The sequence below is a fragment of the Gymnoscopelus braueri genome, assembly GCF_963280865.1.
Source record: "Gymnoscopelus braueri genome assembly, chromosome: 9".
In the NCBI taxonomy this organism is placed as follows: domain Eukaryota; kingdom Metazoa; phylum Chordata; class Actinopteri; order Myctophiformes; family Myctophidae; genus Gymnoscopelus; species Gymnoscopelus braueri.
The window spans coordinates 6,911,670-6,934,639 of NC_137610.1; the positions used below are offsets into that span (position 1 = coordinate 6,911,670).

A 22,970-nucleotide genomic window follows, 5' to 3' on the forward strand; every position below is an offset into this window, starting at 1 on the left:
GCTATGATGACTAAAACTAAGACTAAATATTTCGTCAACAAATAAAAACTAGACTAAAATGTTAGGGAGGGACTAGTGGAGAATAGATCCAGTAGAACTAAAAGACCATGCTTTATGCTCAGGTGTTGCACTCTGAAAATAGCAGATCTACAAGCTCACAACGCGTCGCAGTTGTGAGCTTGTAGATCTGCTATTTTCAGCATGCAACCAAGCGTAAAATCAGCCATTATGACGCCATCAAGGCCCGCCAAAATGCATTTTAGTCAACTAAATCATCTGTAGATTTAGTCGACTATATTCTTATGATATTTAGTCGACTAAAATTAGACTAACAGTAAAACATTTAAGATGACTGAAATATGACTAAAACTAAATGGAATTTGATTCAAAAGACTATGACTAAAACTGAATCAAAATTTTGTGTCAAAATCAACACTACTAAAGACTCACCTCTTGATGAGGCGAGTCTTCCCCCTATAGCACTTAATCCATTAAGACCTGAAACGCATCTGTGTCACTTTAGATTTCTTTGGCTATTCAAAAATAGCAGATATACAAGCTCATAGATGAGCTTGTAGATCTGCTATTTTTGAAAAAAATATTTTTTTTCCAAAAACTGTTAGGATTTAGATTTTTTTAAAGAATCGCCCCAGGTCTTAATGGGTTAACTCTCCTTGGATGCCTTCTTGCCATCTTCTCTTTCAATTGATGCTAGTCTAACTTAGCCTGGAAACCAGACGAATCTGCCAGTGCAAAAAAAATAAAACTTCCCCTCGGAAGATTTGGTCTGGCCACGCTCGGTTGTGATTGGATTTAGCTGCCCCCTAAGTTGTGGGGCACCAATCAGGGCCCGGTATGCAAATGTGGGGCCGGGTTATCACCAAAGGCATTTAAATCAGCCCCATGGAAATGCAGGTTCCACACAGAGATGTCAGACTAATATCTACATCTAATAATCTATACATTGAAACTATAGGATACCAGGTCATCAATGAACCTGTTAAGATAACATTATCTAAATTACATTTTAACATTGTGGTCAAGAAAAACAAGCCTAAGTTCTCTGTGAACTCTCATTTATGTGATCATTTACCTAGTTTATTGAATAGAGTTGATTATTCCGATCTCACACTTAAGTCTCTCTGGATGAGAGCGTCTGCTAAATGCGTACATTGCACATCGTCTCTGTCGGGTGGAAACCTCATACGTCCAAAAGTGTGACTTTTCAGGATTCAAATTCAAAAATAGCAAGAAAAAAACACAAAAAGTTAAAATATGGAGATAAGAGTTTTCTGCCCAACAGCAATAAAATGGTATGTTATGAGTATAATTGTGGACGTGGGTGGCTAAAGGATGGAGGGAGTCTGCTTGAGATAAGAGTCTGGCCGTTAGCCTCGGTGGAAGAATGGAGAATCACAGTTGAATTCATAATCTGTGTGACAGAAACACGCTCCATACCGCTCCCTGGAGGGACATGTCCCGTCCTGCTCACTCATTCACACATACACACTCACACAGTGCGCACGCACACACACACAAATTCTCTCTCTCACACACATACACACTCATACGCGTAAGTACACTCGCAAATGCGTGCATGCACTTGTGTAAACATGCCCTCTCACAGAGATGTGCGTGTATGCACGACTGTGCACGCACACGCACACGCACACACAATATCACATCAGTGGTAGTTTTGCTGTTATTATTACTATTAACAGAGACTATAATGAATAGCTAAAGAGCCTGTAGGTCAGGTAGCCTACAACCAAAGGTGCTTAATTTAGGAAGTTAGCCCAACCGTGGCTTCGCCACTAGAGGCGAAATGGTACGCAACAGGTCTCCTAAGTGGGCGCCGTCTGGCGGCAGATCTCGCGGACAAGGGCATCCTATGTTTACTGGTGCTAGATCTCGCGAGAGTGTGTTGCTGGGACAGAGAAACCTACAACAACATGGATCAGATTGATGTGCACGTCTTCAACACAGTGACTTTGTGCTGGACGACGTTGCCCCAAGGAAGAGGAGAATTTGCCCTTGATGTTCCCTTCTTGCGCTACGGACACACAGCTGTACTGATAGAAGATATCATCTACATCTGGGGAGGGACAGTGCATGAGAGTGAAACAGGGGCCCGGGACAACATTCTTTATGGATTTGATGTTGACACCCACAGATGGTTCAAGCCCAAGGTTTCTGGAACTGTTCCAGAGGCGAGGTACCGCCACTCAGCCTGTATCTTGGAGAAGGTCATGTATATTCATGGAGGATGCATCCAGCCGATTAAACGCACTAATGACATCTACAAGTTGGACACCACCTCAATGATCTGGTCTTTAATTAACACCAGAGGACCTACACCACCCGTTTCATCATACCACTCTGCCACCATAATCGGGACAAAGATGTTTGTATTTGGGGGATATGGGCACCCGGACAACAACATCAGAGTGTTTGACACAGAGACCAACTGTTGGCTGAACACACCCTCTGCACAGCTTCTTTCAGCACTAAGTCATCAGGTTCATGCAGCCTTTGCCTACTATGGAGAACTGTACATATTTTGTGGCCACAACATAGATCCGAGGCAATCCTTAAATGATCCGTGGAAATGTAATTCCAAGACCTTCTCCTGTAAGAAGGTTGAGTCGAAGGGGAAAGGCCCAGCTTGTAGGGGTCACATGTGCTGTTGCATGGTGGGAGATCGAATCATCATCTTTGGAGGACAACTGGTCATAAATATCTTAGACTTGAGTCCTAGTCTGAAGACGTTATGCAAGCTAGCAGTTATTCAGTACGATCTGGAGCAGTCTGGACTCCCACACAACACCAGGTGGGAACTGGCAGCCATGACAACATCAACAGGACAAATAAGTAAAAAGAAGAAAAAAATCACACCCAGTGTGAAGTGGGCGGTGTCTTGCTAGCTAATCACAATACTCACAATGTGTGATTCACTTAAAAAAAATGTGTTTTTTTTAAGTGCATAGTCCTATTTATAGGGCTATGCACATGTGTCATGTTTCACTAGCCAATCACAGTCCTGAATAGACTGTGATTGGCCAATCACGGTGCAGGGTTAGGGGGGTACACTGGTGGCCAATCACAGCGCAGGATTGGGGGTGCAAATATCCAAACCTCACATATAGGGGCGGTTTCACCGCCCAAAAATCACACCCAGTGTGAAGTGAGCGGTGCTATTTATGAGCGAAGTTTTAAGTTAATGTCATCATGTGTCTCGCTAGCCAATCACAGCACGTCCTGCAAAGATAAGTATTCAGACCCTTTGCTATGACACTTGTATATTTGCACCGCTCGGTGTTCAAAAACAACAGTGGTCATCACAGTGATGGAAGCTCACTTAAAAAAATGTTTTATTGGTGCTATTTATGAGTTATTCATTTCATCATGCGTCTCGCTAGCCAATCACAGTACGTCACAGCCAATCAGCCAATCACAGTAAAGCGAATGACAAATTTTCGCGACGGAAAGAAAAACTTTCGCCACGGATGGGTCCCAAACCCACTTATAGGAGCGGCTACACCGCTCAAAAATCACACCCAGTGTGAAGTGAGCGGTGCTATTTATGAGTTATTCATCATGCGTCTCGCTAGCCAATCACAGCCAATCCTGCGAAGCTTAGCCAATGGGCGTGTTTTCCACAGCATGGCGTCACAGCGAAAGACAAATTTTCACGACGGAAAGAAAAACTTTCACCACGGATGGGTCCTAAACCCACTTATAGGAGCGGTTGCACCGCTCAAAAAGTAAAAAGTAAAAGTCTGTTCCAGTGGATGTTAAATATCTTGAAAAATACGGTGTGTAGCTGAACCTTAGGGCGCGTTCGAAAATACAGCACTGAGCGCACTGGCCAATACAAACTAATAGGCGAGTGTGCTCCAGTGCGTAATTTCCGAACGCACCCATAGAGTTATAATATATCTAGAGAACGGATGGCCCCGCTCACCCCTATTCATTCCAATGAAGTTGCTCACCCAGTGCATGAAGCACCAGGAAGTGCCCTCTACTTTTCAGAAAGTGCCCTCTACTTCCAGGATGTACCCTCTACTTCCAGGATGTACCCTCTACTTTTCAAGAAGTACACTCTTCTTCCAGGAAGTACCCTCTTCTTCCAGGAAGTACTTGAGGGCCGAGCAGGCGCACAAGGGTTTCAAACGGTAGAAGCAGTGGCGGAGCGTCCGGGGAGGCCAAGGAGGCGTACGGGCCCGCGACCCTGGAGGGCCCGGGCCGTCAGATAATAAATCGGTAAAATCAGGCAAAAATAAGAATTAAACAACATAACCCTAAAACTTCACTAATCATCCGTGGTTCCGGGGGCTTGGGGGCTGTACAAGGAGGAGCCAATCAAACAAAGCTATGGGAAACATGGGTATGATGCCACCTTCTGGAAACTGGGTAGAACTACAGTTCTACACAGAATCTATTGGACATCAGGAACTGGCAGCCTCGTCAACAGCAACAGAACGAAAAAACAAACAAACAAAAAACAGTGAAAACACACACACACACACACACACACACACACACACACACACACACACACACACACACACACACACACACACACACACACACACACACACACACACACACACACACACACACACACACACACACACACACACACACACACACACACACACACACACACACATAAATGTCCAAGTTAACATTGTCAAAGTTCAAAGGTTGCGAAGCAGGCCTTGACAGGAAGGCGGACATGGGTCCGGTATCGATGCCTCTGCTTTTGATATCCAACCTCTCTGGTCATAAGGGAAACCTAGGGGAAACCTAGGGCAGAGGTCTTCAACAGGGGGTCCGTGACCCCTAGGGGGTCCGGGGAGGTACTGCAGGGGGTCCACAAAATTGTTGTTTGATTTAAAAAATAAAAATAAAAAATAAACTTTATTTTTTTCTTTTAAAAAATGTCAATATGTCTTTAAACATAACATGACATATTTTAATAGCTTAGTATTGAATGCACAATAACATGGTATGTTTATAAATATTTTGTAGAGAAAGAAAAGGTCCTTTTGCACACCTACTGGGACAACCTGTGGGTAGGAGCAGGCTCCAGGCAACCATTTGTTCATGTTTATACATATAAAACACAATTTTATACATAAATATACGATATATGTGGTAGCCTGCCTACCCCCTACCCCACGAGGTAAGGGGTCCCTGCTCCATCACCCCATCAGTTTGGGGGTCCCTGGCCTGAAAAAGACCCCTGACCTAGGGGAAACCTTGGAGAAACATAGGGGAAACCTAGGGGAAACCTTAGGTGCAACCCAAAGTGGATTCCCTCCTTTCCAGTCCCCAAACACAGCCAGTCAACACCAGTTTAAAATCCAAAAGACAAAGTCATTTATTGACACATTGACAACCACGCATACATGACCTCAGGGTGGGCCCTAAACACAATCCATATGCTTACCTATTATACCCAACAGAAAACAGAAAAACTGATATCTGACCTAAGATAAATTACAGAAAAACAGGCAACAAACTGATAACAAAAGTAAGGCCACCCACTAGGGGTGGGACGATATGGGTATCTCACGATACCATATCTGTGGCGATTAGGGGTGTGCCGATACACTAATTTCACGAAACGATACGATACGATATTGGGCTCACAACTTCGATACGATTTCGATACGATACGCACTTTTTTATTATTAAAATATATATAAAGCGCACTTTTTTATTATTAAAATATATATAAAGCAAATAATATATAAAAAAGCAAATGCAAACAAATAATTCTGTTTTTGCATTATTCAGACATGCAAACTTGTAGCTTTTCAGCTACAACAGCCGTTTTGAATCCAAATAGGGCAATAGTGTGACACCTGACCCGAAAAAAAACATGTTGTCACCCTTTTCACCTCGGGGCTGTTTGCATGCCTGATTATTATTTAAAAAAAGAAGCTTTTTTTCTTTTTCAAAACGATTCTCTCTCTCTCTCTCTCTCTAAAAATCTATTTTCACCATAAATCAACAATCTAACTTGCATCTTTCACAATGGTCGTCACAATGTCTATTTATCATATTCTCCTATGCTTGTGGGGACATTTGGTCCTCACAAGTATAGTATAGTATAATAATACACACAGACTTATACCTTGGTAGTCTTGGTGTCACAGGTGTTGGTGACGTAGAGAGTGTCACAGGCTCCCTGTTCCTTGGCCATGTTGATGCCAGTGGTACACATGTTGTCCTCCAGCACCGCCACACAGCACTGCTCCTGGACTATCCTGTCACACAGGACACAACACAACCACAAACACATTTACTATTCTGTTTCTGAACATTTCTGAAAGTTTTTTTTTTTAAATGTTAAAAACATTTGAAAAATACTTTTTGTAGGAAGGCTGATTCTCAAACATTTTCATATTAACACATTGAGTGCCAATCGCGTAGATCTACGCGAACTAGAGATGCGCGGATCGCGGTTTTAGCCGCGGTTGCCGCAGTTAACCGCAGTTTGGGTGGATTTGGGTCAATCAAATATAATTATTAATTCATATTGGATAAACCGCGGGTGAAATAATGCGGGAATTAAATTAATGATATCAATCTATAGGCCTATAATAGCTTTTAAAAAGCACTAAATTTCACCGTGTGTGCGTTTGTAGTATTTTAATATTACGTCATTTTACACCAGGCAAAAAATAGCCGCTCACGACATGTTGCTTTGCAAGCAGCCAGTGTTGCCAGGTTGCGAGAGAAATAAGTAGCCAGGTCTATGAAAACAAGCCCAAAACAAGTGCCAAACAAGCCCAAAAGTCGCAACGCAGAGCATTGTTTTTGCTCTGTGTTTTGTTTTCACTTTTTCTTTCTTTTTCTGTAAAGCACTTTGAGCTGCATTTATGTCATGAAAGGTGCTATATAAATAAAGTTTATTATTTTAAAAGTCGCTTATAAAAAGCTTATAAAAAGCCGACATGGCAACAAAGTGGTTGAAAGCGAAAGTAACTTAATGAAGACGTGCGCTTGTTGTTACCATGGTTGTGGATTGTATACAGTCACTGCATCGCGACAGTGGTGAGTAACACTGTTTATAAGAAAACTAACGTCAGGAAAATAACAATTATTTGGTGCGGTTGGTGCGGATCTATAAATAGGATGATATAAGTACCGCGGGTGGATGGCGGATGGATAATGAACTTGTTAACGCGGATTTGGGTGACAAAAAAAGCCATCCGCGCATCTCTAACGCGAACCTATTTGGTGGTGTTTTTTTTTTTTTTTTTTTTTAAGTTCACATTGCACTTTTTTTCACTTTCGATACGGCACATTTCATTGTAGCACCACCGGAAACGGAATTATCCGGGATCCGGTTTTGCCGATCCCATCGGCCTCCATTCTAAAGCGGACACTAAAACGCAATTTTCTCGTTTGTAGTTTTTCTCGTCGCTGATCGCTGTTTAACATAAACTGTTGTAACTACAAGATGGCGACTGGGTTTTTCAAGGGGATTTCACTGGGCGACGCAGTCGGATCGCCGCTGTGTTTACAAACAGTTTTATGGGGATTTAACGAGGTCTGTGGCGACGTGAATAAAACAAAAAACAACAATAAAACGCTGGCACTGGTGAGTACATTATGAGATTAAACTCTGGCGTGGAATGTGTTAAGGACCCCCAATTTACTATGTATTTGGCTGCGGACCCCCATCTGAGAAGATGTTTTACCAAGGACTATCAGGGAGAAGATTTGTCAAGATTTCCCAAAACGTTTAAACCAGGGGTCTTCAACAGGGGGTCCGGGACCCCTAGGGGGTCCTCAGAGTTACTACAGGGGGTCCGCTGCGAGGCGTTGTGAGCTTGTAGATCGGCTATTGTTGGCAAAGAGGTATAGGTGTAGAGGAGAAAAAAAGAGCAGACCAACTATACGAAAAAAGTTTAATCTGAAGACTGAAACACAAGTTTATACAATATAGAGGGGGGTCCCTGCTTCATCTCTCTCTCAGCTAGGGGGTCCTTGGCCTGAAAACATTGAAGACCCCTGGTTTAAACTGTTCTTCATTTTTCTGGGGACCCCCGGATCCTTGAACCCCCCTCAATGATCCGTGGGGGCTATAGGGTTATTTCCTCGCCTTGACCCATAAAAATGCATCTGCGGCCCAACATGGGTCAGGACTCGGAGGACCCCATATGTTTGGTAACCAGTGCCGTAGTGGAGTGCAGGGCTGTATATCAATGTGTCCCATTATAAAACGCAGCCTCAAGTGAGCCTATAGCGGGAATCCAAGGGTCGACGTGAGGAATCCAGCAAGAAGACACCGGAAGCTTATCGTTACCGTCGGGCAGAAAAACCTCTTATCTCCATATTCTAACTGTAAATGAATGCCCTACTTGATCATACTACAGCGTCCGTCACACACAAGTATCAAAAGTAGCCGATGTACAACCTCAAGCGTTTTGAGCTTGTAGATCTGCTACTTAATTTGAATCCTGAAAAGTAACAGTTTTGGACATAATATGAGGTTTCCACCCGACAGAGACGTCATCGTGTTCGGTGATGCTGACTTTAGTAGACTTAACGTGGGCAGAGCAGTTAGTCCCTCAGCTCTTTGTTCTATTGTTTTAGGCTCTGGTTAAGCAAACTCTAGGAGCCCAAGATGTGCATTAGTCATCCCACACATGTCTATTCTCATGGTGGGATTGTGTTTTTGTGTGTGTGTTTTTTTTAAGGGTATACAGGTCCTTCAAAAACAACATGACTGAAATAACGCCCCTCCCTTACGGCTGAGCGTGTTGCGTCCGGGAAAGCTGTGCAGGGTTCTTGCCACCAATTGGATGACTTAGCTCACTGGTTCTCAAAGTGGGGCCTGGAGATGCTCAGGAGTCCTTGAGGGGGTTCCAGGGGGGTCCTGAGCAAAACTCATGAATATAATCATCAACATCGGTTTAACCACTTTAATCTACAAGCTCACAACCCCTGGCACAAACTCTTTTCAGATGGGGATCCGGTAAAAGGGTCCGGGTTGGTAAAAGACACATAGCAAGTCTTACTGACAAGCAAGTAGAGAGGATACTAGCACAGAAAGATGCTCCCATGTATTTTATTTTTTTAGATGGTGTATTTAAAGAGAAAAGGCCTGGATTCGACACAGTCCCTCACACCAGGAAACAGTCAATGCATATAATGGGAACTTTATCTTTCAGTTGAATTGGATTTTTATTGCTGCAGCCCTCAAACGTCCGTCCCTTTGGTACAATCAGATAAGGGTGGATGGCTGTTGGTCTCCATTAGAAACCTCATATGTCCAAAACTGTAACTTTTCAGGATTCAAATAAAAAAAGACCAGGAGACCTGGTTCTGCCAGACCCAGAATAAATTCCCTTTTATGCCCATGTATGGACGAAAGGGGGACGAAATTCAGAGGTCCCTTTTATGCCCATGTATGGACGAAAGGGGGACAAAGCCTCATGTAGGCCGGTCCCTTGGGTCTGGCAAAAAAATATCAAAAATAGCAGATCGACAAGTGCGTAGAGCCACGTTTGGAGCTTGTCGATCTGCTATAGTGACACTGCAGTAAGATCAAGTAGGGTATTAATTTACGAAAAAACACAAAAAAAAAAAATTAATTAAATATGGAGATATGAGGTTTCTGCCCGACAGCAACAATATATTGGCCATTATGCAGCCGATGTGCCCTGATTTTTAACCACATTCAACCTGGTGTCCCTGTTTTGTTTTGCATGTCATTATAGGTGAAATTGTATTGAGTTTTCAAAAATGTTCCAAAATAAGCCAATCTACAAGATCATGATGCGTTATATTGTGGAATACTTTTGAATATTTTTGTTTTTGAAGTGTTTGTGTGTGTGTGTGTGTATCAGTTAAATGTTCTCAAATAGAAACTTTTAATCAAATCCTTTTTTTTTTCAAATAGATTGTGACTTTTTAAATGTATTTATTTTTAACAAAATATGGGTCAAAACATGGTCTAGGACTCCAAAATTGGGACCGGCATCGGACACCAAAAATCGGTCACAGGTCGACCTTTCAGAAGAGAGAAAGCATAATGTGCTCGTCCACCTCCCAGCACCATCACTCTCTCCCTCCCTCTCTCTCTCCCTCTCTCTCTCTCATACTGGTTCCAACAAGCCTCTTTTATCAACTCTTACCAGAAATCTCTTTCCACATAAACTCAATCTCATGCTTCACGTCAGGGCGCACGAGAGAGTGTCTCCTCCGCACAACCTTTTAAGGGCACAGTTGTGCTCCTGTTTTTCTTTTCTCTTTCTTTCACTCTCTCTCGTTCTATTTTCCTTTGGTGTCTGAAATAATCCCTCAGATTTCCTGTTATTGCCTCTCTCTATCCTCTCCCACTGTCGCATTTCACCTCAAAGGTATTTCCTGGGTTTGGAAATAGTCACCCACCCCCAACTCCCCCGCAAAAAAAAACTCTACCCCCCCCCTCTTACTCCCCCCTCACTTGCACTATAATTTAGACACATTCAGGATGGCTTATGGTAAATGTGTTTGCCATCACGGTTACAGATTGAGCAACAGATTCCCTCAGCGTTGTTGTTGGCTATGTGAACCTGTGGCCGTGTACCTTCTAAGGCTGTGGTTCCCGAGCTGGGGTCCGGGCCCCCCTTGCGGGGGGTGCCAAAGATCACAAGAGGGGGGGGGGGGGGGGGGGCTTGAGGCCATGTCTGTTTGAAGGTAGTCCAACATTTTAAACACAAAATCATAACTTCCATCCACTCAATGTGATGTCAGCCCCCCAAAAACCTTGTAGACCGGCTATTTACGGCTTATACATAATATATATATATATATATATATATTTATATATATTATATATAAGAATTGGCTTAAGGGAGGACGGGCGGGCTGGCCGGCGGACAGACCTCTGACATCATGCTCATATCATCATGACTCAGCCATAACCATATAAGTTCCAAATGCAGCTACGCCCAAATATGGAGTGTGTTGTCTAACCTCAATGTGTCTACATCATGGCATCAGGCGCAAATCAATCAGTCAGCTCCATATATGGGCAAACTAGAAAAGGTGCTCCTCGGAGCACTGCCAGACCCCTAGTGGTTGAAATCTGAATGGCCGGACTTCGCATGACGTGTGTGCAGAGGAAAAGAGGGACCGACCGACCGACCGACCGACCGACCGACCGACAGACAAAGCCTCATGTAGGCCGACCCCCTGGGTCTGGCAAAAAGGGACAAGGACTGACAGATACAGAGATCTCCATATATGGGCATTTCACCATGCCCATATTTGGGCATATACTGATGACATCAGGGATCTCCATATATGGGCATATAAGGGACAAGGACTGACAGATACAGAGATCGCATACATGGGCACATCAGTGGTGAACCTCTGGTGTCTGAAAAGCACAAAGTGCTACGTGGGAGGGGGGGGGGGGTCTCAGCTTGTGTCAGATGTAAGAATGGGTAGCCTGACACTCAGCCTGAATTTTCATTTCGTTTCACTCCATTATTCAGTCTGAAAGCCCTCTCAGTGCAACCGTTTTCTGAGATGGGGGGCGTGGCCAAAGTGGGACTCTTTGGCGATTGGTTCATACTGGATCATCCCTATCCCCATTGGGCTGGTTTGATTTTCAACCGGGAAAACCCCACTTTCAACAGCGTCATCAGACCCCTGAAGTGTGGCTCCCGATTCAGGGGCTGAAGCCAGGCTAAAGTAGGGTGGCTTCAAAGAAAACAGGTTGGGAACCATTGATCTAGTGTTACGAGCACGACTGCTATTACACTATCTCATCATCATCATCATCATCAGTGCCCCGTGCATCTGCGCCTCTCTCATGTGAAGTGAATAATGGCAGTGCAGGATTAAAGCACAATAAATTGTCACGACTGAAACCTTTTGTTAAGCCAAGTCCTAATCTGCAATTTGTGAAACAGAGGGGGCTCCACAGCTGTGTTTCATAAACAAGCAAATTATGTCAAATAATTATGTTTTGGTAGCCATACAGTCAGCCAGTTGAAGAAATTACACTTGGCTTTAACATGCATTTATGAAATATCCGAAATCATTGGGGTTTTCTGGAAGATTGAACATTCTAAATCGCTAGTTTGACCACTTCAAATACTCTTTAATCTTAAAATAACAAATAGTCTACCGAATCTACAAGCTTACAACGTGTCTCAGACACGTTCTAAGCTTGCAGCCTATTTTCGGTGAGTAACACACTTACATAGACTTCTGTGGAATCCAAATGACCTTTAATCCACGAGTACAAAAGACTTATGAAAATGGCTGGAGGTTTATGAGGGGGTACTCTTCTACGGTAAAGCAATTACAGACACGCGCTCCACTCAGACGTGGTACAGGAGTCAGGACGAAGCCCTCGGGGGACAGTGCAGAGGTGGGGCTTACCCTGTGCCGATAGAAAACCTGAGACTGTACAGTCTACAGCAACGGAGGGCACAGCACTCACTGACTTGCAAATTTAGGCCCCCAGGCAACTCCTCTGCCCTGCTGTATGTGGTGCATGGATATGGGATAATAATAATAATAACTAGAAAAAGTGCTCCTCGGAGCACAGGTCTCCGCCAGCGCCAGGTCGGGTAGGTTATTGTGGGCCAGCAATGTTGGGAATGTGCCAATCAGGATGGAATATGAAAAATCTGAAAGACTTTTTTCAGATTTTACATTAAACAAAAGAGGTTTTGTTTAATGACTAGATACAGTGTACCGATTTGCGTGATGTTTGGACAAAATCTGTAGGAGTACTGTCAGATGTTTGCAAAAATCTGCCTCCTGGTGGCGCTATAACAGGCCTATGTGAAAAGAATCTGCACTGGCATCCAGGGAGTGTGTGTGCACAGTTTGGCTGCGATTAATTCAGCCAACGGTGCCGGAGATTAGCTGTTCACAGGCTGAAGCACGCACGCACGCGTGCACACACACACACACACACACACACACACACACACACACACACACACACACACACACACACACACACACACACACACACACACACACACACACACACACACACACACACACACACACACACACACACACACACACACACACACACACACACACACACACACACACACACACACACACAGACAGACACACATGTCATGTCAAGCAGCTGACCAATATATGGCTCATTCATTGTTCTGTCTGGCTGTCAGTGTCAGAGGAAGGCTACAGTATATGAAAATACAGTAGGTCCAAAACAGTTACTTTTCAGGAAATGGGGAAATAAATATCTTGAACATTGAAACTACATATCTCCCCTACTCTGAAATGGTTGTCCTCTACTGTGCCGGGCAGGGAGTACCATGTAACAGATCAAATATAATATTCACACTTGTATTAACTTTTTCAATCTCTCCTTGAGTTGTGCGAGTGAAGGGCTCACCTGCAGGTGGTGGATTCAGAGATGAGAGGTAGGGCCGTACAGTCCTGGTTGTCCATGCCGCGCTCCCGACCATCCCGACAACAAGCATCTATGGACACCTGCTCTGCACCTAGAACATTAATAATGTGCTTAATATAAAATTAAATGCTTCATTTCTAGAGCACCTTTCAGGTCAAGCAAAGCAATAAGTTAAAACCTACAGTAGTCGAGAGTGAAATTAAAAAGGGTTCAAATCAGTTAAAAAGGAGATCAGTTAAAGGCAAGGCCATAGAAGTGCGTTTTTAGAGGTCTCTTAACACATTTACCGCCGGGCCCGTAGTTCTACGGGCCGTTAAATCCAACGGTTAAGCGCCAATCCCGTAGCCTACGGGCTGTGGTGCTTTTTCCTTTTTTTCAAATTTTTTTTTTTTTTAATTTTCTAGGGGGACCATTTTCAGTGTAACACCACCCGATGTTGACCGGAAGTGCGATCACGTTTTTTGTTTCCCGTCTGTCTCCATTCTAAGTCGTACACACAAACCCCTGTAAAAGCCCCTGTAAACATGTAGTTTTTCATCCTCGCATTTCCCATGTTAACTTAAACGGTCAGAACTCAAACATGGCGGCTCCGTTTGACACGTGGTCTTCACTGGTAGAAGCAGTGAGATCTCCGCGATGTTTACAAACAGTGCACAGCTCAATCTTAAGGATTTTAACAAGATCTGTGGCGACGTGAAAAAAACAAAAAACAACAATAAAACGTTGGCACTGGTGAGTACATTATGAGATTAACCTCTGGCGGTCAATGTGTTAAAAGGGATAGTTCACCAAAAATCAAATTTTCAATCGATTACACACCGAATTTTTTTTGCTTTTGTCGCTTTCCTAAGCCAATTTTTTGATGACCAGCGGAGTCTCTGGTAGGAGACTGATGGACTCTTTGAGTCTCCTGGTCATACAATTATTGGCTTAGGAATGTGACAAAAACAAAAACAAAATCATGAATTCAAGACTCCGTGGGGTAGTAAAAAGGGGTAAAAAGGGGTGAACTATCCCTTTAAAGCCATCAACCGAGGTTGCCTGTCTGATATGCAGGGGGAGTATGTTCCAAATCCTTGGCACATCTACCAAAGGCAGCATCACCATGTCTCATGCCATTTGTCGGTGGCACCGTCAGCAGTCCAGCACAGAGTGACCTGAGGGGGCGGCCTGGGACATACTTCAACAGGCAGTCTGATAAATAGGAAGGTGCTAGTCTAGACCATTCAAGGCTTTAAAAACAAGTAAAATAACGTTAAAACCTATCCCAAACTTTACAGGGATCTAGTGCAAGGATGCAAGTACAGGGGTAATGTGGTCACTTTTCCCGGTGTTGGTTAGGATTCTGGCTGCTGCATTTTTCGCTCAATCGTTTTCTTAAGCAAGCAAGCCTGTATAAAGTACTATGCACAACCACAAACACTATAACCAGTGTGTGTACCTGTTAGGGCTACACGGAATTAGGAAAACATGTGATATGCGATACCATTGTTGAATATTGCAATGACGATATGACGATAAGCGATAAGTAAACAAATACTAAACTAAGTATGTAATACTATACAGTTTGAATGGAGGTATGCTGCTAACACAGAACCCAGATAATGAAAAGCATACTGCAGTGGTTGTCAAAGTTTTTCATCTCAAGGATATATTGTAACACTAATAACTCTCATAACTCTGAGGGTGTGCAAATGGAACCAAATGGACCCTCCTTATGGTTCCATTTGCACACTCTCAGAGTTACAGACTTGTAAGGGACGGGGTCCAATTAGAATATATGTACCATTTATTGCAGTTCAAGCAGTCTTTTGCGATATGTACAGTATATTTTATACAGTGGCCTTGAGGTTAGAGTGTCCCGCCCTGACATTGAGAGGTCGGGGGTTCAATCCCCCGGCCAGTGAAACGGGACCCATGCCTCCCTGCTTGGCACTCAGTCATGTCCAGAGGGCTGTACTAACTTGTACATCATGTGACATTCTAGCGTCATGTCCAGGGAGTGTGCTTTGTACATCATGTCCAGGAGAAGCACTCGTACATCAAGCTGCCCTCATGCTACTGGAGAGGAGGCTCCTGCCCTATGGGCCACATGGCTCAGGAACCGTTGGGGGGGGGTGTGTGTGTGTGTGTGTGTGTGTGTGTGCGTGTGTGTGTTAACTATACTTTTGTGAGGACCAAACATTCCCACAAGTACAGTAGAATTTGAGGAATAGACGTTGTTGTGAGGACCATTTTCCTGGTCCTCGCAAGAAATATTGTTGTTTTGTGGTTGATTTCTTTTTATTTGTTAGATATGTTTACAATTAGAAAAAGATTCAGGTTGAGGTGAGGTTTAGGGGTCGGGTTGTAGATTTTTCCCATTTTTTTATACTTAGTTGTGCGGCGATGGCACACACCGTAACATAGCCGATCTACAAGCTCACAACGTGTCGCAGCACGACACGTTGTGAGCTTGTAGATCTGCTATTTTTCAGCTTTAGACTTGGGGTTAAAAATGCCCCAAATAAATCGTAAATCAATCATAAAATCGGCTTCCTAAAATGTTGATGTCCTCACAAGTATAGTAATACAAACATGTGTGTGTGTGAGTGTGAGTGTGAGTGTGTGAGTGTGAGTGTGTGTGAGTGTGTGTGTGTGTGCGCCCACCATCTTGACATGGGAGTGTTTATGTCGTCTCTTATCACACACACCCGCATGATGTCAACATTACTCCCCCTCATGTCATCTGAGGAGGGGTCCAAAGCTGTTCATATCAGACCAAAACATCTTATAAATTACACCCATAATCGTAAGCACTGCCAGCAGGGGTTCAATGACAATCACATCCCCTGACAGCCTGCTGACGCTAATTGGGTGAGTCATTCAAATCTAAACTCAAAACTAAAAAACTATTGCATTGCATTGTTCTCCCCGTGTCTCCTAGGGTAGTTAATACCCTCACAAAAACATGTAGTAATCCTGGTCGCTATACCGCCTCCCCCATGACAGCCGGGGCGCCTGATGGAGGGGAAGGGAACTGGTTGGAATAACGTGTTCCTTCCACGAGCTACGCCCTACCGGGGAAACTCCCCCCTGTGTCAGGTGATAAGAAGCGGCTTGCTAGCTCTCATGCATTGAAGGAGGCATGAGTGCAGCTCTAGGCTCTCCCTAGCCTGGCAGAGGGAGTGTAGCGCCCAGGATTAATTAGAAAATTGCCACTGGGTGAAAAAAATTGGTTACAAAAATCGTGGGATAAAAATTATAAAATAAAAATATTACGTAAAGCAATATCTGTATTTGTATATCCTGCTGTAGATCACCGTTTCTCAATGTCTTGTCCGGGGACCACCAGGGGTCCAAATGGACCCTTGTGGTGGGTCTGTAACTCTGAGAGTGTGCAAAAGGAATCAAATGAACCCTTGTGGGATTTGGGTTCAAAACAGCAAATGGATAAGACACACACACACACACACACACACACACACACACAACCCTAACCCTAAGGCAAGGGCTTGTTTCCATTGTGGTCCATTAAACATTCGACACTCAAACAAAGCAGCAGCAGTGCAACAAACTAACAGAGCTGTAAAAATGTTAGCAAAACATCATATTCCTTTTGCAGTCTGCAGTCTGCAGTCTGCTCTCTGCAGTCTGACTCTGCAGTCTGCAGTCTGATTGCAGTCTGACAGCAGTGTGCAGTCTGCAGTCTGACTGCAGTGTGCAGTCTGCAGTCTGACTCTGCAGTGTGCAGTGTGCAGTCTGCAGTCTGCAGTCTGACTGCAGTGTGCAGTCTGCAGTCTGACTCTGCAGTGTGCAGTGTGCAGTGTGCAGTGTGCAGTGTGCAGTGTGCAGTCTGCAGATTGCAGTCTGCAGTCTGCGAAAGACATTTAATTATTTTGGCTGCAAAAGGAATATATTGGTTTTATCATTCACAGCAAGCATTCTCTTTAACCCTTTAAGACCGGGAACGAATCCGTGTAATTTTTTTGATTTCTTTGGCTATTCAAAAATAGCAGATATAAAAGCTCATAGCGCGGCACGAGCTTGTAGATCTGCTATTTTTGAAAGAAATCGTTAAAATGTGTGTAAATCTTTGAATATATATATATATATATATATATATATATATATATATATATATATATATATATATATATATATTATTATTTTTTTAAGCGAACATTTGTAACTCAAATCTTTGCTTCTGGGGGATTCTCCAAATGTCTTCTAATTCCTAACAGCTTTTTTTTAATGTATTTGGCCGTGGACCCCCATCTCAAAATATTTTGTTCCTGGGACCCCCAGAAGTTGTAACAGAGTAAAAAAATTGGACACATTTTCACGATATTTCAAAAATAGCAGATCTACAAGCTCATAACGCGGCACTCGGTGCCGCGCTATGAGCTTGTATATCTGCTATTTTTTTAATAGCCAAATAAATCTAAAGTGACACAGATGCGTTCCCGGTCTTAAAGGGTTAAGGAAAGACATTGATTGATGTATCTGTTGTTTGCAAGAAAACAAAAGAGACATTTTGACTGGCGTTTGGATCAACTGTTGTGGTGGTGCCGGGGAATCTGATTCATGTGGATCAGAGTGAGCGGAATGCTTCGGGTTCTGTAAACAATCAGCTGTCGCAATCACATCAAATACATTCATACATGCTGCGGTTTCATCCCATCTGCCAAATGTCAAAGAGCTTTGGCACATGGGGGAACGCTCGCATTTTTGCAGCCTGAGGCTCAACAACACACAAGTTCTGCACGGTCAATTGGTATTGGCGACAAACCCTCCCACAGTGGTTGAAAGTAACTAAGTACATTTACTCAAGTATTGTACTTAAGTAAAAAAAAAAAACTTTTTACTCAAGTATTTAAATGTTTTAATACTATTACTCCTCCACTACATCTCACAGGCAAATCTTGTGCTTTTTTCCTCCACTACAATTATTTGGTAATTTAATTACAAGTTACTTCTAGATGTATATTACTATTACAAAACATGACCAATTAATTACCATGTAAGACCTACTTTATACTTTGGCCATTACCGAAACAGTACTTTGTTTCGATTTTTTTAATTTTTTTTGTAACAGAGTATTTCTACATTGTGTTATTGATATCTGAGTACTGGTGGGGGTTGGCGAAAGGGCCTACTCTGTGTGGAGTTTGCATGTTCTCCCCGTGTCTCCTAGGGTAGGTAATACCCTCACAAAAACATGTAGTAATCCTGGTCACTATACTGCCTCCCCCTGGTCAGCCGGGGCGCCTGATGAAGGGGAAAGGAACTAGTTGGAATAACGTGTTCCTTCCACGCGCTACGTCCTACCGGGGAAACTCCCCCCTGTCAGGTGACAAGAAGGTCAGTTGGCTCTCATGCATTGAAGGAGGCATGAGCTCGGCCCTGGGCTCCCTAGGCTGGTGGGGGGAGTGTAGTGCCCAGGATCACTTAGAAAATTGGCACCGGGTGAAAAAAAAAAAGGGTTACAAAATCGTGGGATAAAAATTAAAAAAATACTTCTTCCACAACTGCCCTCCGAGAAGAAAGAAGATAGACGACAGTAAATTCAACATTAAATTAGTGCTGCTGCTTTGTAACGGCGTATTAATGTTGTCAGTTAGTTATCAAACACTAGGGACCGTTTGGAATTGTGCAAGGCGCTGAGCAACTATGTGTGCTGGAGATGGAAAGAGTCTGCAAGCCTGGGTTATAATTATGTTGATGAGGAGGAGGACAAGTGTCAAGACGACTCGCCCCTCAACTTTCTCCTGCAAAATAATTCCTTTGAATCACAACAAAGTACTTTCTGACCACACTTCAAGCCCGGCTTATAATGCTAGGGCTTCAGAACAGAGCACCAAGCTTATGGGGGCACCAAATGAAAATACATTACTTTACACCACTGCTTCCATTGTACGTTGAAACAGCTCTCAAAGTCACTCTTTTAGTACATGAAACACGAACGTGAACAACGCTGATTCTGACAATACAGTATAATACTGTACTGTATAACATCACAAAACCTTTAGTTTGTTTTTAATCATATCAACGTCATGTTGATTTAGCCATTTTCTGTGGAAGAAGGAAGGAAGAAGGCCCAGACTGGATCCGCAGATCCGGATCTTCAAATAGTAAAATCAACAGACAACAAATGTTTCTTTGAAACAAACACCATACTGGGTTTTGTGATGTTGTATATTGTCAGAATCAGCTCTGTTTGTGTTCGTTTATGTGCTAAAAGAGTGACTTTGAGAGCCTGAATCAGAGACTGAAAGAGAATGAAAGTCAATGTGCTATTTTTATTATTAACTTCTAATCAACTGTGCAATGGAGTGATATTATGTCACCAATTGGACTGGGAAAACATTTTGTTTTAGTGCCCCAACCACTTGGAATGACCTACAGCTTAAAATTAAGATTTGTTCTCCCATAACATACGGTCAATTTAAATCCTTGATTGCAGACCTACCCACAAGTGTCTGCAACTGCTTTTAAATGTGTGTTGTATCACACAAAAGGGGAAAGGTTGTTTCATTTTGTGTCTTGTTTTATCATTGATATGAATATTGATGTGAAAATGAAAATGAAATCGTACTGTGATGTATCTCGACAACACTGCAAATGAGGGCAACCTCAATGTCCTTCGAGAATAAATAAAGGTTTGAAATGAAATGAAACAAAACATAGTCTCGGCCATGCCTTTCGCCTTGGCGGAGACAATGACAAGGTAACTATATAACCCAAACCTCTACCAAAGTGTACTATTGCTTTAAATCCCCTTTCTCACCATTCTAATGCTCGGTTTGAACTGCAACAGATCGTCTTGACAACGTGCATGTGCCTAAATGCATCGAGTTGCTGCCATGTGATTGGCTGGGAGTTGATTGCCTGTCAGATATACAGAGTACATACTGTAGCTAATGGGGCTATAGTGAAATGTGTGCTGATACGGGACGAATATTGCAAAAAAACATCTGCTTGGAACGAACGTCACGCCGATACACAAAATGATTAATGTGGACCTTAGAGGAAAGGAGTGACTATGGGCAGAGAGTGTTTTATTACCAGGCAGGCCGGGCAGGCAGCAACATTAGCTGACTCACTACTGAGCTCGTCAGTTAGGGCCAGCCGCCAGACAGGAGCTCTGGAGCCTCTGGCTGGCATTCCTCCTGGACATTAACCCTTTAAGACCGGGAATGCATCATTTTAAGATGTCTTTGGCTATTCAAAAATAGCAGATATACAAGCTCGGTGCCGCGCTACGAGCTTGTAGATCTGCTATTTTTGAAAATTTGCGAAAAATGTGTGCAAGTCTTTGAATATATTTTTAAAGCGACCATTTGTAACTCCAATCTTTGCTTCTGGGGGGGGGGGGGGGTCCCTGGAACAAAAATATTTTGATATGGGGATCCGCGTCCAAATACATATTGGGGTCCTTGACATGAAAAGGTTTGAGAACCACTGATATAGAAACAAAAAAAACAACAACTTAGGATTTAGAAGACATTTTGTCAGGTCTTAATGGGTTAAATCTCACAGCGACTGACTGGGTGAAAAGTCTTTTTACAAGTCTTCAGGTGGGCCTATCAATTGGACCTATATATACACACCTCTCTGATTCACACCCTTGCTCCTCTGTTTCTCATTATATCTATCAGATGATTATAGCTCAGGGGCTCTCAACATGGGGTCTGAGGACCCTCAGGGGTCGATGGAGGGGGGGGGGGGGGGGGTGTTTCCAGGGGGTCCCCAGCTAAATACTAGTAAAGGAACCATCCCTTAGACCAGGGGTCTTCAACGTTTTCAGGCCAAGGACCCCCTAGCTGAGAGAGAGATGAAGCAGGGACCCCCTCCTCTATATTGTATAAAATTGTGTTTCAACTTTTTTTTGTTTACGTGGCCTGCTCTTTTTTCCCCCTCTACACCTATACCTCTTTGCCAAAAATAGCAGATCTACAAGCTCACAACGCCTCGCAGCGCGAGGCGTTGTGAGCTTGTAGATCGGCTATTTTTGGCTAAAGTTCTCCTTGCTATGATGCTATCATATTGCTTTCTCCTTGCTATGATGCTATAGGGGTGCTATAGGGTTCAAGTGGTTACGGTAGAAATAAAACATCACACAAAGATTTGGCGGACCCCCTGTAGTAACTCTGAGGACCCCCTAGGGGTCCCGGACCCCCTGTTGAAGACCCCTGCCTTAGACACCCCTTATGGGTGCAGACTCCGATTACGGGTTACATTTGTACACCCTCAGGGTTAAATTGTGGATTTTACTGTGTAGCTACTGCAGATGACTGTCCATAGTGGCCTAATGCATAAATCCTGAAATCAACATATGTATGGATGTTATCACTGATAACATCTATAAAGCTATATGAATATGATATCCACCACTGATAACTTATCAGTGGTGGAACAAGTACTCACATTCCCCTTACTTAAGTAAAAGTATCAATACTGCAATGTAGAAATACTCTGTTACAAGTAAAAGTCCAGAATTCAAAATTGACTATTTTCAAATGGCTGAAATGTATATAGGGTTGAAGTGGGTAATGTGTGTTTTGTAATAATAATCAAAATCTACAAACTAGTAAGTAACTAAAGTTTTCAAATAATATGTAGTGGAGTAAAAGTACAATATTTGCCTCTGAGATGTAGTGGAGTAGAGGTAAAAGTACAGAAATTTGAAAATACTCAAGTAAAAATACCTCTAAATGTACTTAGTTACTTTACACCACTGGATATTATGCTTGTCATTCTCCTGTTTCTTCTACATTAAACCCACATTATTTAAACCAACACCCTGTGACAAACAAAACAAACAAATCATTCTGGTAAAAGATTGATGGCTAAGCACATAAAGATGCACAACACGCTGGTGTGAAAGAGGAATGAATTAGGCTAATACCTTCCTGTTCTCTTTCTGTGCTATTGGCTGTTCTCTTCTTGTTTTTTTGTTTTCATCAGCTAGCCTACCAGTAACTGACGACATCTTGCCAAAAACACCTTGGAACCCAGAGAGATTACAAAAAATAAAAAGAATACCCTGGATATATCCCAAAGGAGCAGAATGCCAGACCCCTCACACTAACTAACAACACTTTAGATCTCTGTCCCTGTCTCTCTGTCTCTCTGTCTCTCTTGTCTCTCTGTCTGTCTGTCTGTCTGTCTGTCTCTCTGTCTGTCTGTCTCAATTTCAATTGAATAATTCAATGGATATTTATTGGCATGAGAAAAACTGAGAAATGTATGTACATTATGTACAATTAAACAGTGGTGGAAAACGTACTCGCATCTTTTACTTAAGTAAAAGACAAGTATCAATACTGCAGTGTAGAAATACTCTGTTACAAGTAAAAGTCCGGCATCAAAATATACTTAAAGTACCTAAAGTAAAAGTAGTCATTGATTGTGCAGAATGTCCCCTTTCACAAGTTCATAATGTATACAAATCTTTTGAAAATAGCAGATCTACAAGCTCACAATGCGACTTCAGTACAGTAATTTTAGTAAATGTACTTAGTTACTTTACACCACTGCAATTAAAAGGGAATAAAGAAATGTG

General features: G+C 42.9%; 2 protein-coding genes across 3 annotated transcripts in view; one reads left to right on the forward strand and one right to left on the reverse strand.

Moving 5' to 3' along the window:
* fbln1 (fibulin 1) overlaps positions 1-22,970 on the reverse strand; it is a 94,636-nt gene that overhangs the window by 66,781 nt on the left and 4,885 nt on the right. For both annotated transcript variants that reach the window (XM_080436688.1, XM_080436689.1), the window contains 2 exons: positions 13,406-13,514; positions 6,146-6,278 (listed from right to left, as the gene is read on the reverse strand). In XM_080436688.1, the coding sequence (XP_080292814.1) occupies positions 6,146-6,278; positions 13,406-13,514 (242 nt within the window). The remainder of the gene's footprint in view (positions 1-6,145; positions 6,279-13,405; positions 13,515-22,970) is intronic.
* The window catches only part of LOC308091248 (protein FAM180A-like), a 178,799-nt gene continuing 162,314 nt past the window's right edge, over positions 6,486-22,970 (forward strand). Inside the window, exon 1 of the mRNA XM_080436707.1 lies at positions 6,486-7,068. Coding sequence (XP_080292833.1) covers positions 7,029-7,068 — 40 coding nt within the window. The 5' untranslated portion in view covers positions 6,486-7,028. The remainder of the gene's footprint in view (positions 7,069-22,970) is intronic.